Genomic DNA, 17006 nt, shown 5'->3' with positions numbered 1-17006 from the left:
TAATGCTTTATGAGTGAGAATGTGTTGCTGGAGGATAACCAAGAAGTGAGCATCTTGTTTCTTCAAGGTGGTAATGGGACACATGATAACCTTCCCCGCCCACTTAACTTATATATGATCCCATGTAACCACTGCAAGAGACTCACACACAAGGTGTTAAATGTTGAGGCACATAAAATAAAATAAGATAAAATAAATAAAATAAAATAAAATAAAGTTTCACTTGACCCTATTACATGTGAAGTTAAGACTGGTGCCAGTTAGAAATAGTCTGAACAAGCACACCCCAACGAAAGCAACCAAGAGCCACCAAGCTACCGAGCAATCACATTCCAGAAATAAACACAGCTTTCGAAGACTGAATCTGGCCTCCAACGTAATGCACTATTCCCCTCAGTTTAATGCTGAATATAACTACCTTAGATTTGGAGGTGAAGAAACAATTTGACTCTCCCGTACACACCCAGTCACACAACCAGTGAATAACCTCTCAACCCAAAACACAGTTGCTGCTCCCACACCGTCCACATGTCCATGAACAAAGCCTGCTTTCTTGTTTCCCATTTTTGCCTTCAAATTCAACTCAATTCAACAGCAGCAATTTTATCCACAAAACAGGAAGATTCAGTTCACTCCTACCTTCTGATGCAGCAGGTGTACACTGATGCCTCAGACCAGCATCGTCCTTGTCTTGTTACTGCTGCTGTCACCAAATATTTGCCTAAAGGTTGATCCGATGAAGTCCCAAAAATACCATACATTTTACAGAACTAAACAAACGTGTTTGTGTCGTAACACTCCTGAAAACGTACTTATTTCACAGTTGTTTTTCAGTGATAATTAAGTTTCTTACAAAGTTTCTTACTTTTTGTTGATCACACGTTAGATAAAACCAAGTCTTGTACTTTACCTTAGGGTGGTGTTGTAGTTGAAACCTGAGGTCGAGTCAAGACCAAGGCCGAGTCAAGTGCAAGACTGAAGAGGTCAAAGTCAAGTCCTCGAATGTGTAACCATCAAGTCTATTGTGATACAAACTTGCTATCCAAACTTTTGTTGAGGGTACGTAATGACAATCTGTATGTTTCCGTCCCGATTTTTCTCCTTCCCGACCAAGGATGGTCGTAATGTAGAGACTCATTGATGGGCGGTGTAGCGCACATGCGTCCCCTCTAAGCATTTTCACTTGATCACAGCAGATCAAACGTGATGCGCAAAAACCATTAACCAACATTGTAAGGTCCACACACGAGTCAAACAAAGTAGTTACCATAGTAGTAGCAGTTGATCAAACGTTTTTCAAGTTAAAGTTTAAACAAAAAATATATATATATATATATATTTTTAATATATATATATATATATTTTTTTTATATTATATATTATATATTATATATTTTTAATATATATATATATATATATATATTTTTTTTTTTTTGTTTAAACTTTAACTTGAAAAACGTTTGATCAACTGCTACTACTATGGTAACTACTTTGTTTGACTCGTGTGTGGACCTTACAATGTTGGTTAATGGTTTTTGCGCATCACGTTTGATCTGCTGTGATCAAGTGAAAATGCTTAGAGGGGACGCATGTGCGCTACACCGCCCATCAATGAGTCTCTACATTACGACCATCCTTGGTCGGGAAGGAGAAAAATCGGGACGTGATATATTTTTAATATATATATATATATATTTTTTTTTTTGTTTAAACTTTAACTTGAAAAACGTTTGATCAACTGCTACTACTATGGTAACTACTTTGTTTGACTCGTGTGTGGACCTTACAATGTTGGTTAATGGTTTTTGCGCATCACGTTTGATCTGCTGTGATCAAGTGAAAATGCTTAGAGGGGACGCATGTGCGCTACACCGCCCATCAATGAGTCTCTACATTACGACCATCCTTGGTCGGGAAGGAGAAAAATCGGGACGTGATATATTTTTAATATATATATATATATATATATATTTTTTTTTTGTTTAAACTTTAACTTGAAAAACGTTTGATCAACTGCTACTACTATGGTAACTACTTTGTTTGACTCGTGTGTGGACGAGTCAAACAAAACAAAAACAAAAAAAAAAATATATATATATATAAATATATATATATTTATTTATTTATTTATTTTTTTTTTTTTACCAGCCTTAGAGTAGAACAAGAACAAGCTACAAAGCCTCTGCAGCCCACCTCCGTAATGAAAACCTGGGTGTTTTGTGTTTATGATGGGTAGATGAGGTGTCATGAAACAGTATTGCAGGGCTGATGAAACTGTGACCTATTTTTCAGAGGCCACTAGATGGCGCACTTAGAATTTCTTAGAAATGATGTGAGGTTTCAGTGAATTAGTTGTTCAAGTCCAAACATAGCAGACAGTGCCATCTGATGGGCCACTGGGTCACTGTTTCATGATACCTCACCAACCCATCACTACTGATTGTAGGTGTCTTTGCTACCCGTGAGCACGTGTCTATTGGCTATTGGAGCAGCACACTGGGGACACCCTTGTTCTTCACCTCATGCTAGTTGCCACAGCAAGTGAGTTTCCTCCCACCTGAGCCTATCTTGCTCATCCTCCCATGTCACACCTATCCTCTTCTTCATGGACTTGCTCACCTTCTGTCTCACTATACAACTTAATGTCTTCATCAGAGGATACATATTGTTCATCATATCCTGAGGCAGTCAATTTCCCTCCCTTGCTCTCTGTTGTGATGCTACTACTACGTAACTACAACCTCCCTCTTCTCCTCTAATAGGAGTGGTTTTTCAAACTCGATTTGCTGTAAGACTTTGATGCACACCCACAAATGTAGTTCAGATTGAAGTGACAGGTGTCTGCTATCTGGCTGTCTAAAGTAGTACGTGTCCAGGCACCGTATTTTCAGCTTAGCCAGTTCACAGTTTTGCGACTTGTGGATGTCTCAGGGACTCTATGCAGTCTGAGGATGAGGCGCCAGGGGTGCTAAAATTAGCCAGTATTAGCAACCGACTCGGTCGTCTTTTCAGCAGCGGCAAGGTTTTCTGTGTGAGATCCTTCGAGGAGTGTACGCTCATCCAGCGATCTGAGTCAGAGCAGCAGTGCTAGCTGCTTGTTGGAGATGTTTTGAAAACCAATTTGGAAATGGGTAATTGCATAAGAACAATCGCTCGCGCTCAACCTGAGACAGGGCTGAAAAAATCAAGCGCTCCTTGTCATTCATCACGCTGCAGACACGCAAGAAGACCGCGCAAATATATAAAACTTTATAATTGAAGGTGTGACTAGTTCTCTCATGATCTCATGAAAACTGACAAAAAAAAAGCTTGGAATGTGAAATCACATCTTCCAACAGAACCACAAAAAATCTATGCATTCAAGCCATTTGTCTGCTCAGCTTGAAATATCGTCTCCAACTCTTAAGCGCGACCCTACAGATTGGTGTCTCCAGAGAGGAACATTTAGCCTACAAGATGAAGGTTAAATAAACTTTTACATTGTTATTTATACGTGATGCATCATTTTATTGAAGTTCATTGTTCAATAAAGTTTGGAAGTTCAGTGATGGCAAAATTGTGATGAATAATCGTGATCTCTCAACAGTGGGTGGCAGTGTCGGTGATGATGTCAGAGCTGATCTGCGACATTCTGGATTCACCACCGTACCACTGTACAATGCATTGCACACTGACCGATACTGCGACCAGCCTCGCTTCCCTTCCTCAGTCTGTAAAAGTGGTCAGAAGTTTGATAATACGTTTAAGCTCAGGAAAGTATTACTGTTAAGTAGCGGCAACCAAAGCAAAGAGTCTGCATTACAGACACACCACAGAGGTCTGGAATGATGGAATGGTCCTGCAGCTCTTGTGGCTGAGGCCAGTCTGACATCACTGTCTGAACATTCTCATGACCTGCACCTTGAGTTTTTTCAAAGTATTCTGTGACACTGAGTTTTCACAAGTTTTTATCAACAGAGGCACTGACAGCTCGTAAAGCTTGTTTAAAGAAACCTATCATAATTAGATACTTTACAATTGAAGCATGAGATTTTATTGTGACATTTTCACAAGGCTGACATCGGAGATAATTACATGATGACTTTGTCACACAATGTACTATGACCAACACATTCAACTCTTGCATTCACAGACGTCACAAACTGATGCTTTAAATATCATTTGTAGGACGACACAAAAAGAATTCTGCACTACTTGACAAGTCAATGTTTATTTGCTTTGTTGACAGGAAAAGTAGCACTTTCGTTCCAGAAGGAGAATGATTTTATTCCAACACCAGTGACAGCAGCAGTGGGTTCGCTTCACATCCATCTGCGAACGTCTATGGAAGGAAACAAGGAAGCAATTGAGGATGGGCAGATGGGCAAATATATTACATGTTATGTTGTGTAACTCAGGTGTGAATCTCAAAGTTCAGGGAAACAGGGCAAGTCTTTTTATGTGGCCCATTATAACTTTAAATGCTTATTGTAAGCGCAAAAATAAATTCAATAGTGTGCATGAAGAAACTTCTTAATAAAAATTCTTCCTAATAAAAATATCTTCTGTTGGGAACTAGGAAACATGCATGAACATTTGCATTTGACAGTGTTTATTTCTTTTGCCATATTCATTCATTCAGAACTTCTACTTCCTGTTTTCAGTAGATATGTGATATCAGCGGGGGCAAAGCTGGGAACTTCCCAGTTCTGAACATTACTGGAACCATACGTTCATGGACTGATGGAGTTGTCACGTCTTGACAGATATTTGTTCGCAGGGTTTATTTTGTTGCCTGGGCAACATGTGTGCGCTTATTTATCCGTGCCTTGTGAAGCCATTATTAAAAAGCACCGCATTGTTGTATGTATATGTGTATATTTACACATTATATGTGGGTGATCATCTCCTTTTAAGAAGATGGATTGTAAGCCTACAGGCGTTCATTCTGGTCGGTGTGTGGCATCTGGCGTCCAGGAAAATCTTTATTATTAACAAAGGAAGACTGTCATGCACACGGATCCAGTGAGATGCATAAACCTTTTTTTTTTTCTTTTGGATTATGGATGCATCACAAAAGCGTTCTGGCGGCTTCCTTTGTTGGATTATTTTATCGAGAATAAGAGCTGGACTTCTTGGATATCCATTTGTCATTGTTTGTGGTTCAGGGGGATTTATTCATGGGGGTCTGTTTGGGGGACGATTCACTTTAGGTTTTGAGTGACACGTGATATCCGAAGACTGTTTTGAAATGGAGCGGCTAAATCCTTCACGAAACCATGTCAGTGCAAATGGAGAGATGGCTGTAGTGACTCAGGACACAGGTGTGGACAGGTTCGCTTTGGTTGAGGACAACACTCACCTAATGAATCAAGGCCATGGTGATCAAAGCCGGATCATAACTGGGTTCATCGACAGATCTGCGCTCCCTGTTGCCATGGTTGCATTGCTGGAAAAGAAAACAGTTTGACGTGTTATCATGACGACTCAGCGAGGTCCTCCTATGTTCTTGTGCAATTGAATACCGGGATGCAGTTGTTGCCGCTCTTGACACACAGCTCGACGATACAGTGCAAGAAAACAGCGCTGTCATAGCCAGTGAATCGGAAGACATCGAAAGAGAAATAGTTGGATGTTCCGTCTCCATTCCCATGCGTCTTCACAGTCCAGTCATCAGGATTTGGGCAGCTGTTGAACCAAGGTCAGCAAGTCCTTCATTTGCTATTGAAGAGTCATCAATGTCCCTTACCCGTGGATGATGAGGTCGTATCTCAGAGTCGCGTTTGACAAAGGCTCAGCTGTCGCCCAGCAGTTCTCAGTCACCACAGAAATCAGTTTCTCATCCAGGCCGTTGGTTTTCAGCTCCACCCAGACCTTCTCATCCAGCCCAATATCCTCATCCTTCTGATAAGGTTTCTTTCTTTGAGGGTCGGTGTACAAAGTCATGGTCAGAGAATAATCGAACTCTCCAGCCGAGAGCATGTGGAAGGCTGAGCTGTGAGGGACAAATACCATGGATGAGCTGCCATGGGTAAACCATCAGGAATCCAAACACTCACTTCTCTTTGACTTTGATGGCCCAGGTCTGGACGTCAGGCTGAGTGAGGAAACAGGAGAAGTCCACCTCTAAGTAGTTGTGGCGGATGATTTTCCCGGGCGCCGTGACGTTCCGTGTCATGATAGAATTCTTGTAGATGATTTGATTGCCCTTGGTCTTCAGGTGCAGTGATACAAAAAGTGTGTCAGCGACGCACAAAAAAAAGAAAACACAATTCAGTTTGTCCTGTTATATTCACAAGGTGAAATACCTCCATCCTAGCAACCACTTTTCAGCCATACTCCCTGTGTTTTTGTTGTTTATTTTAAGCCTAATCAGCCCAAGCAGACAGCACTAATACCTTCATCTGCAGCGGCCACAAGTGGACAAAAATATGTATCACTTACAAGGGATTCGTAAGAACAGATAAATATTTATCGAAGTAAAAAAAAAAGATATTTCAATAACAACATATAATAAGCCTATGTCGGCGATGCTTTTATACAAGCCTGATCTATAGTAAAACTCATTAAAACTCATTAATTGTCAAAAACAAACTGACACGCTTGATGGCAGTCATGACAAATAGTAGCGATGGAATGGTGAGGCTCCATGAAACAGTGTCCTCATTCTCTGAGCCCACGAGATGGTACTGTCTGCTCTAAAATCTTCTTTTGAGCGATGTTTGCATCGAAACCTCACATCTTTTTTAAACCAAGAGCGCCACCTTCTGAAAGTACACTGAAAGTGAAGACACTGTTTCATGAAGCCTCACCAGCCCATTGCTAACAAATGTCCTATTTGGAATATCCTTGCTGGAGGACATCAAATTGAAGTGGCACTATGGAGCAGTTTAATCCATGGTGTGGTCCTCTGTGCCGCTTCTTTTGAAATCAGTGGCCCAAGTTGTTGGTGCAATAATGTTGAAGCTGTACCGTAACTGTCATCTTTGTGCGGTCATTTGGCCCTCAGTACTAAGAATGACCAGTAGTCTATCTGACTCCCTGTGAACCATGAAGTCATCAGTTGTCATGTGGCATGCTTTCAGCCAATCACACTCAAGATATGCGAGTGGGCTTTGCAGTGCAATATTGTCCAGTGTACGAGACCTTTACATTTAACAATGGCTCTTTTCTGTTTTCCAAAAGATCATATCCTTATTCCAGCCTTCACTGGAATGTGTCTGTATCTGGCAAGACTTTTTTTTTCCAGGGATTCTAAGGTTGCTTGTTGGCACACACAAGATACAGTGCCTCCCCAGTGAAGCCTATTTCCATGGAATTGTATAGATAGACTGCAGTAGTTCCAAGTGAACCTACCTTGACAACAGTTCCGCAAGCGTTGCTGCTATTGAAGCCAAACGTCACCATGTGGGTCTTTTTGTTCAAAACTCCTCTGCAGTTTTGGTCGTTGAGGTGCAAAGTTTTGAAGTTGATGCTTCTCTCCTCCAGAAGACAACGCGCCATATTCACCTGACCAGACTGTCGCTCACATTCTGTCGGTTCTCCTGAGAGTACACGTTCAGAAAAAAACAATGATCTCTGCCACACTGCAAAACTAGCATCAGCCTCGATGCCAGTGTAACAGAATCTTACCGAAGGACCTGGTTGGTCTGTACTTGGAAGCGAAAATGGCTCGACAGAGGCAGATCTTCTCATCGCCACTGTGTCTCTCACCACAGAACTCATGACTACTGCAGTATTTGTCCGGGCAGAACGGCTCTGGAGCAGCAACTGTGGATTACAGTGGGAAGTCAGGAATTATCGCCTTTAATCCCTTTTATTCCCCACAGAAAAAATAGCCTATAATTAGTCATAAAATAATGAGTGGAAGTTAGGGTCCAAATAAATATTTTCTGGATGTTACAACTATGCCATTCAAGAAAATATTTAGAAATATTATGGACAACATTTGGCTTCAAAGACAGCAATGACAAAATATTAAAGATAAAAAGTGAATAATAAAGGGAGAAAAATACATACAACAATAATCAATGATAAGCTCAAGGTAAAAACAAAACATAAAATAACCATTGAGTATACCTCAATAGGGTAAGAGCACAGACTCAGTGCAAACCTCTTCATAAAAACAATCACACAGCTTCTATAACCGAAGCATTGTATTGGCTGTTCGCCTGTCACCAATACCAGCGTTGATGATGAATGAAATGCTAAAGAATGGAATTTCAATAATTTCTTGTACTCCAGAGTTAAAATGAAATATGTTAAAGCAAGTGGCATTTATTTATTGTTTTACATTAATATTTTATTAATAAATGCCTTGATTGACAGAGAGAATTTGTCACTTATGTTTTATTTAAAGCACACTATTATAACTGTAAAAAAAAAAAAAAAGAAGGCTTCTGAACCCTATCAATTATCACAACAAAAGGAAATTAATGGAATGGAAATTCAAGAACACACAATTTGGGATTAAATTTGAAAACTTAAAAAATAAAAATTTAAATCAGTGAGTTCATGAAGTTATGAAGCAGAGTAAATGTTTTTTTTTATCACTTAAATGGTAAAATGTGAATGAATTTAGGACAAAATACTAAAATTGTAAAGTGAGTAACCGCATTATTTGTGTTCCTCATGGTTAGAGGTCAGAACGTGGCGCACTCTGTTTAAAAATGAAAGGAGGTTTCATGGAAATAGTTGTCTGGAGCAAACGATTTAAGAGACAATAGTGCCACCTAGCGGGCGCAGCGCTGCTCAAACTTGACCCCTCACCGCAGATGGTGTCGGCCCTCCAGTTGTTGACGGTGAAGTTGCCACGGAGCTGGCAGGCCCGGCTGTAGGCCTCCATGAACTGACACTTCAGGTTGCCTACAGATGGGTGCGAACACAGCGTGTCCTTGCAGATGGAGACGAACGGCGTCGGATCAACGTGACGGTGGCAGGGAGTGAAGGGGCCGCGAGTCAGTTGGTTGCACCTAAGGAACGCACATTGTTCACTCCTCCACAGAGGAGAAAGAGCTTTTTCAAAGTTGTTTACCAGTCAGTTCCGGCAGCACAGTCGATGGTGCTGTTGTCCTCTTCCATGTGTTGGATCTCGCATCTGCCGGTCGAATATCAGAATGACAAAACAGAAGACAAGGATTCACCAAGTCCCATGATGGTTTTCTTACCCAGACTCGCTGAGGGCAGCAACTTTCTCCGCCACAAAGTTCCCTTCAGCACATAATCCGTGAATCTCTGGTTCCCCACTTGGCCCTGAGTGGAAGAGAAGATCCATGCGGTGGAAGATTCGGGGAGCTTTTCATAGAAATACTCCATTTGTTGTGTGTTTCCTTTATTACAATTAGTTTGCGTTTCATTGATGTTGGTTTGTGGTTGAATCCAGGGATTTATCTGTATTTATTGTGTATATATACAGTAATTTCCTTGGTGCATGTGTGCATTAATTTTTGTTAGTATTTTGTTGTGCTGTATTTTATTGTATTTTTTAAGTTTGCCTAAGTATTTATTACTGTGTTTTTAGTTTTTTTTTTTCTTTTTAATAATTCATTGATTATTCTTATTATTATTTAATGATTACATTACATCCATAACATTGTTGTTCATTGAGTTCCCACTCATGCCCCAACATTATTTGTCTGGAAGCTAGTAATTGATGATTATTGTTTTTTTTTTGTATATATATATATATATATATATATATATATATATATACACACACACACAACAAATATTTTTATTTGTTGTTGACTTTTTTGCAGTTAGTTGTTAGGTATTTTTATTTATTTTGAATTTATTTTTTTCGACAATTTCCTTGTAATTCACATTTCGTGTTCATGCTTGTCACTGGTTGTGTTGAGATAGAGTTTTTTTAAAAACTTTTTTTTCTTTGTTGCGTCAATAATTGGCGTTCTATTATTTATGAGTGGAGTAGGTGTTTGTTCCAAAAAACTTGCTTTGTCTTTTCTTTCTGCTTATGTAAGACCTCAGACAGAGGTCAGACAGATAGAAAAAATGGAATAAATAAAAAGCTAAGTGAATAAATGCATTAAGAAATAAAAAATAAAGTGAGATTTCATTTATTCATTTTTGTTATTATGATATTTTCCATCTATTTTTTTTTTCGATCATGTCATTTGTCATCCTTCATACATGTGTTCAGTACTTTCATGGGTCTGGTTTATGTAGCAATATGCTGGTTGTTTTGTATTTTTCTTCCCTTCATTTGCTGTTGTGTTCCATGATCTGTTGGGGTTTACCTTCCATGTTAATCTGCGCAGTGTTGCCATCAAAGAAAATGGAGACGTCATAATCGGCAGTAGCGGCCATCGCGGTCACGCCGAACTGGTTCCTGTAAAGCTCCACCCCGTGGACGACTGTTGCAGCTGAGCTGAGGGTCAGCTCAGTGTCACCCAGCTTCATCAGAGAGAGACCAAAGATGAGTCATCAGGACAGAAATGCTTTTTTATTCGAGATGAGTAGATGAGGTGTCATGAAACAGTACTGCAGGTTTGATGAATTTTCAGAGGCCACTAGATGGCGCTCTTGGTTTAGAAATGATGTGAGGTTTCATGGCATTGGTTGTTCAAGTCCAAACATTTTACAGCAGACAGTGCCAACCTGCACACTGTTTCATGAAACCTCACCTACCCTTCACTACTTTTTATTCATGATTCCATTTGCTGCTCACCAAAACCCTTCCTCCTTGCTCCAGAGTGATGTCCACATCTTCTTGAACCAGGTGGATGATGATATGGTCCAACATGCTGACATCTGCGCGCCAACGCTCCTTAAAAACCCCCCACACCTGCAGGTTGGGGAGTGAAGGAGACTGGAAGAGAGAGTATCCGCAGCGGTCAGGGGCCGAGTGGGACTGGCCGCTGAAGTCTATCACGTTCGAGGCGCTGATGGTGCACACGGTGTTCAGGAAGCAGCTGGATGGTTAGACAGAGAACGTTTGTTACCCACTAACTTTGGCTAGCACACTGGGAAAAAGTAAATCTGTTGTCCTCCGTTTCTGTTCTGAAGCGACTAAATTCTGCAGCAGACTGGAAGCATGACCCATCACTCACCTCCCGGCACCGTCACAGTTCTCCATCGGGCCACACCCACTGACAGCTGAAGCGTTTCCGTCCACATCGCAGCTCACCGTGGAGCAGATTCTGGCGTCAAACAGTGTTGTGTTGGACTTGTATACGAAACCTGCCAGGAGAGCGGTGTGGTTACAGCTTCTACTGCAGACTGCTTCTGGCGTTATCGACCTTCACCTGACAGTCGGCAACCACTCATGTCAGCAATAACTCCCACACTTGTGTCGTTTCTCGGGAATCTGTGTGTGTCGACCGAATGACCATCAACCAGAGTGTCTGCCATCTAAAATCAGTGAAACAAAAAAGTGAGTTGATTTTCAGTTCAACTCAATTGTTGATATACCTTCAATTTTCACAATAAATATTTTACAGTATTTTATAATTTCATGCATTCTTCAACTACTTCTCCACACCCTGATCTAGACAGATTGAATGATGAAGTCCGATCGGTTAAAGCCGACAAACTTATTATTATCTGGAACAAGATTATCAGGATTGACTAGTCTACTTGGACACAATGTTCTCTCAGAGGTAATGAGAGAATAGGGTTTGTGCGTCCAATTTTACCAGTCTGAAGCAAGCTGGAGTACCATCTCCAACGCTGCTAACTGGCGAATCTTATGGAGCCTAAACCGGAGTGTTCTAGTCTAGTTGTTATGACATGGTGTCCCTTACTCACTAGATCATTACCAAACACCAAACACTTTGTGTTTATATCCGAAAAAGTTGCAGCCGAAGAAGATCAACAGAAGAAAAAACTTAAATATCAATTAAAAAAGACTAAATTGACTTAAGCTCATGTGATAACTGTTCAATTTGAGACTTGACAGTTGAGACATTTGAGGCTTGACAGTTCAGCCACTATATATATATATATATATATATATATATATATATATATTTAGATGTCAAAACATTAAATGCCTTTCAGTCTTCTGTCACAGGAGTTAGCACATGTTTTCTGCACCGTCAAAAGGTGTCATATGTACGATAGTAACACGAGTCTGTTTGAAGTGAAGCACAGTATATTTGATGGGTGAAGTGCTCCCCCATATGAATTCAAAAATGTTCTTTTATACTCACGAGCCAGTTGTTGGTGTAGCCAGAAAAGGTCTTGATTGCCAGAATAGCTTGAGACCCGAAGTTGCCAAGTTCAATTTGTTTAATCTGCAAATGATTATAATCTTATTTTTCTGCCGTAATTCAGTTCGATCTTTTGACACTGAATTCAAACTCACTGGCGACTGAGCATGGTCGGCCAGTGGAATCACATTCACACATCTCCCGGGATATTTCAGGTCGGGGAACATTTTATGGACGCCAGAGCTGGTGGGTATCTCCCTGGTCAGCACGGTCAGGTCTCCGCTGCTGGCCGTTCCCCTGGACATCATGATGCAGTCGTTCTTGGTTGCAGGCTTGTATCTGCCCTTGAAGCAGACCGACAGCTTGGAGCCCAGGAAGTCGACCTGCTCACAAACAAGAGAGGAGAAGATGAGAGCGCCCACTGCTGAGTCACACACGCAGACTCAAGTGTTCGTGGTTCACACGCTATCAGAAAAAGAAACACACCTCTGAAATATTTTTTTTAACCTTAATCAATGACATCTTCATTCTTCTTTTCGTCTAAGTGAACCGTTCTCAAGACAGTAGCGCTCAATTGAAGTCGTTTTTGAATACGTGACGTCATCACCATTCCATAAGACGTGTTGGGCGAGTACAGAGGTACCTCGGTTCTCTACCACAATCCATTCGAGAAGGCCGTTCGAGAAGCAAATTATTCCCATTCCAATGAATGGAAAAAGAAATAATGCGTTTCAAGCCTTAAAACAGTCTTTTGTAGGAGTGAATGTAGAGTGTGTGCTGCAGGTGGCTGTTCCTCTATGTGTGTGGCCGCTGCATGTGGGAGGGGTTGCCGAGTGAGTGACGTCTCTCCAGAAGTGAAGAGGTGCCCGGTGCGTGTCCAGCTCTGAATGTGCGCTTCTGTGCAGTTTGGCTGTGACAAAGTCATAAACCAAGTCACGCTCTGTCCCAGACTCGCCTCATCCCTGTCCCAGCTCCAGCCCACAACAGGACATCAAACCCTGGCGTGCGCGCTCCTGCACCTCCCCCGTGACACTCTACCACGGTCCAGTGCGGAGACAGGAAACGTTACACCTCAAGAAAAAACAGTCAGTAAAGGTAGCTAACGGGACACGTCTGCATACAGAGGCTGCGTTATACACAATAACAAAGCGTGTTGTGGGTCAGCTGATCGGTCCGCGCACGTTATGTTTTTTCCGGCTTTTTTCGGGTTCTGGATTTTCGTTCGAAATGATGTACGTCATATAACGACTTTTGTACATGGAAAAATAAATTAGAACCAAAAAAAAAATCCCATTGATGTTTCACGGCAGACCGATATCTACTTGCCAATTTCAGATCCAAAACTGATCATCTCTTCTCTCTGGTAGCTGACGACGGTCGGCACAATCATACTAGCAAAAGTTATCCTCAATCGCGCATTTATGTTGTGAGCGCATGCGCGTTGCACTGCAGCCCACATCTGTTGTTTTGAATTGTGTTGCAAGAGGAATCATTCAGAGAAAAATCGTAGAAGTAAGCCTGGAAGAATCGGAATTACCACCTAGTAAGAAGAGAAGAGTACAAGGAAGAATTATTTATTTTAAAACATGCTACACATGATAAATGTAACACAAGAGCTTTTATATATGTTGTCTTTGTTATCAGTTTCCAGTAGATTGTCTGTCTTGCTGTGATGTAAATAGTAATGCTAAAATATTAAAATGCGCCGTGATTGTGTTTGTAAGGTTTATTTTCAATAAGGGGAATTGCACCGCTTTATAAGGGGAGTTATGGGCAGAGGTTGACAGGTATGACACAGTGATTTACACAGAGTACTGAGCAGCTGCAACTGTTTATTGTAAGCGCTAAAGTCAGGATGAAACAGTCCACGTTCACTCACATAAATTGTGTCATATTTCTCTCCGTAATAGGTGATGGGACAGGAGTTGATGTTCCTCACTCCAAAATTGGTGAATTCCAGACTTTCTGCTCCCAAATCTGAAGAGGCAGCCACACTTTACATCAGTCAAGATAAAATTAAAAAAAAAAAAAAAAAAACATCTTATGAACACTTTGGAGCTGCTGCATGTGGGTCAAAGTGAAATCCAATTGAGATTTAAGGATTTTTTTTTTTGCAGAAAAACAACGCAATAGAGAAATAGACTGAGAAAATGGTGAATTGGTGGGTCTACAAGAGGTCAGTAGGTGGCGCTCTCCGTTTAAAAATGATACTTGTTCTGGCCCAACCACCACTCATGTTATAATTGAAGCCTTTTTAGTGTCTAATGGCATGGTGTCCCTTACTTACAAGATCATTACCAAACACCAAACACTTTGTATTTGTGTGCATTAAAGTTGCAGCCGAACAAGATCAACAGAAGAAAAAACTTAAATATTAATTTAAAAAGACATATTGACTTCAGCTCATGTGCTAACTGTTCAATTTAAGGCTTTAAATTAGAGTGTCAAAATAACTTCAAATGGACTGCGCTATATCACTGTACCTGCCAGCAGGCCTGCAGCGGCCAGGAGGTTCAGCCACCATAACATTTGACAGGTCCTCTCTTGGCGAACAGCTGAAAGACAAGTAGAATTGTAAGATGTGAAGTTGCTTTTATTATTAGACACCCTAGTATCCACCCTATTACAGGACAAAAGAATCGTCTTAGAGGTTTTGCTCCGTCAAATACTTTCACATAAAGATCAAAGGTTTGAAACATTGCAGTTTGCAACAAGTATTCAACCAAACTATCTAGAGCCTTCTGTTTACATTGTTTGCCTATTTACGGTGGCTCATCAGACATCTGCCAAAAGAACAATAATTCATTCAATCATTTGGTGTCTACCTAACTGGAATCTAGATTTTTGGAATGCATGTTTAGTCTGAAGGTGTAACCATAAATAAATAAATAAATAAAACTGTTGTGCTTTTTTTTTTTTTTTAAGCAAAGGCTACTGGAATACATATACTGTATAAAATGTCAAAAAATTAAATGCCTTTCAGTACTATTTACTTATATTATATTTATACTTAATACTTATCCCAGTATGTTTCTTAAACATATATGAAAATAAATAAATAAAACTGGTGAAAGCCACAAATGTTCATTTCAGCTCATTCCTGTTATCAATTATAAGCATAATACAGATGTGTTCCAGATTCACTCCTAATAACGCAAGCCTCACGTTGTTAACTTTGCTTTTGATGTCAGTGGCGTGGGCTCTCTGCTACGCTTGCCGTTTTGCCTGGAGCCCAAGAAAATTCCTTGAAATATCCCTATCGTAGATACACTCATGTCATGGTAAACATTGATTTGTTTGATATGTCAGCAATATTTTTTTTTTTGCGTGAAATGAATCATTTACAAAACAATTGGGCCTTTTTTTTTAAACAAATTACCATTCCAAAAATGAGAATGAATGTTTTTTTTCTTTTCCTTTTTGTCGCTGATACTCCTAAGCGAAAACCTGTTGGGTTCTATTTATAAGCTGCCATTTACCTGTTACACATGAGCTGCAGCTTTGAAAGTGACAGCTGTTAAATTCCTGACAGGCATTAGCGACAACTTAAAACTACTTTGCCTCAAAATGGATTGTGTGAAACCTTCAGCTGCTGATGGGGAATTGAGATAAAAGCACTGCCGAGTTATGCAAGTAGTGATGGCATTGTTCTAATATTGGAAAACGTTGTTTTAAGCTTTATATTTTTTAAGTGATATGCAATTCCTCTTGCTTGATACAGATTCTGAGTAGTATGAGTTCTGAAGCTTACAAAAGAATAGTATTTGGAACGCATGCAGATCTTTTTCCTCTACACTTGTCGACTATTCCAATATGAAACAAGAAGATGCAGCACTCTGTGTGTATTGGAATCCAGTATTAGAGGAGTCTAGAGCAATAACAGTGCTGAGCCAAACAGAACCATTCACTCAGCATTCTGAACCAGATCCTGCTCAGTCACTCAAGACTTTAAAACTTGATCAAATCCATCCATGATAAAAGAACATAATAATGACAACTGGCAAATATTTTTCTGTCATTTTTGATCATGCTTCAATAATTAAAATAAAAAAAAGTCTAATTCACTAAATTGCAATTAATAAAAGAGCACATAATATCATTTCACAAAACTTGGATCATATATATGTATGTATAATATCAAACAGTGAATAATAATAATAATCTAAGCTTGTGCGAACAAAACAAGTTCTAAAAAGAAAGTCATGGCTTCAAATCTTGCTGGTGTGATACAACGACGATATGCCAGATCATACAACTGTGAAGGGCAAACTACCAGGTAAATACGTTTTTTTTATTTATAATATACATATGTGTCCTGTTTAATGACTTGTCTCAATAAAAGAAGAAGAAAAAAAATTAGATAAAAAATGTAGTGTCAAAATATAGAGGAAAATATATTCATTTTTAAGAAACAGAATAATTGGATTTGGAGTCTGAAGGGAAAAAAAAATCTATAAACTAAGAATTATCATTCCAGTTGTTAAAATACATTTTTAACATATGGGTTAAAATCAAAAAGTATGAAAGACAGGGTGAGTAAGGAGTATTATTTTCACTGGCCCTGCAGTCAAAATATGCTCATCGATGATAGTTTTTTATGACTAAGGGAGTTAAATAGAGCAGCCATGATTTTTTGAGTCAGTCAGGTGTATTTTCAATATTTTCAACAAGCGCAGCAGGTGATCAATGAAACAGGATTCAAGGTCTCTTACCCTCTCAGGTTGAAGATGCTCTACTGTATGAAAACAGCAGTTGGTAGCTTTTGCATGGGCCGGTTTGGTTTGCTTCACCCTTGTGAAGTCACATTTATACACCCCCTACAGGTGTCCCCTCCCTTACTGAGAAGAGCACTTCTCT

The 17006-nt window shown here is 39.9% G+C and overlaps 1 protein-coding gene across 1 annotated transcript; it reads right to left on the bottom strand.

Annotated features, from left to right (window-relative positions):
• Positions 1-4199: 4199 nt before the first annotated feature.
• LOC128766133 (alpha-tectorin-like) lies at positions 4200-16918 on the bottom strand. The gene is made up of 19 exons (XM_053877543.1): positions 16862-16918; positions 14633-14704; positions 14029-14126; positions 12305-12532; positions 12150-12233; positions 11244-11349; positions 11049-11178; positions 10667-10910; positions 10236-10392; positions 9147-9231; positions 9014-9076; positions 8749-8951; positions 7612-7749; positions 7336-7523; positions 6039-6193; positions 5729-5974; positions 5505-5667; positions 5342-5428; positions 4200-4321 (listed from the first exon to the last, which is right to left on the bottom strand). Exons 2-18 carry the CDS (start codon positions 14676-14678, stop codon positions 5342-5344), a joined length of 2421 nt encoding a protein of 806 aa, XP_053733518.1. The 5' UTR covers positions 14679-14704; positions 16862-16918; the 3' UTR covers positions 4200-4321.
• Between the last annotated feature and the right edge of the window lie 88 nt (positions 16919-17006).

Source organism: Synchiropus splendidus, chromosome 10 (assembly GCF_027744825.2).
Source record: "Synchiropus splendidus isolate RoL2022-P1 chromosome 10, RoL_Sspl_1.0, whole genome shotgun sequence".
NCBI classification, from domain to species: Eukaryota; Metazoa; Chordata; class Actinopteri; order Syngnathiformes; family Callionymidae; genus Synchiropus; species Synchiropus splendidus.
This window is presented reverse-complemented; position numbering and strand designations above follow the sequence as displayed.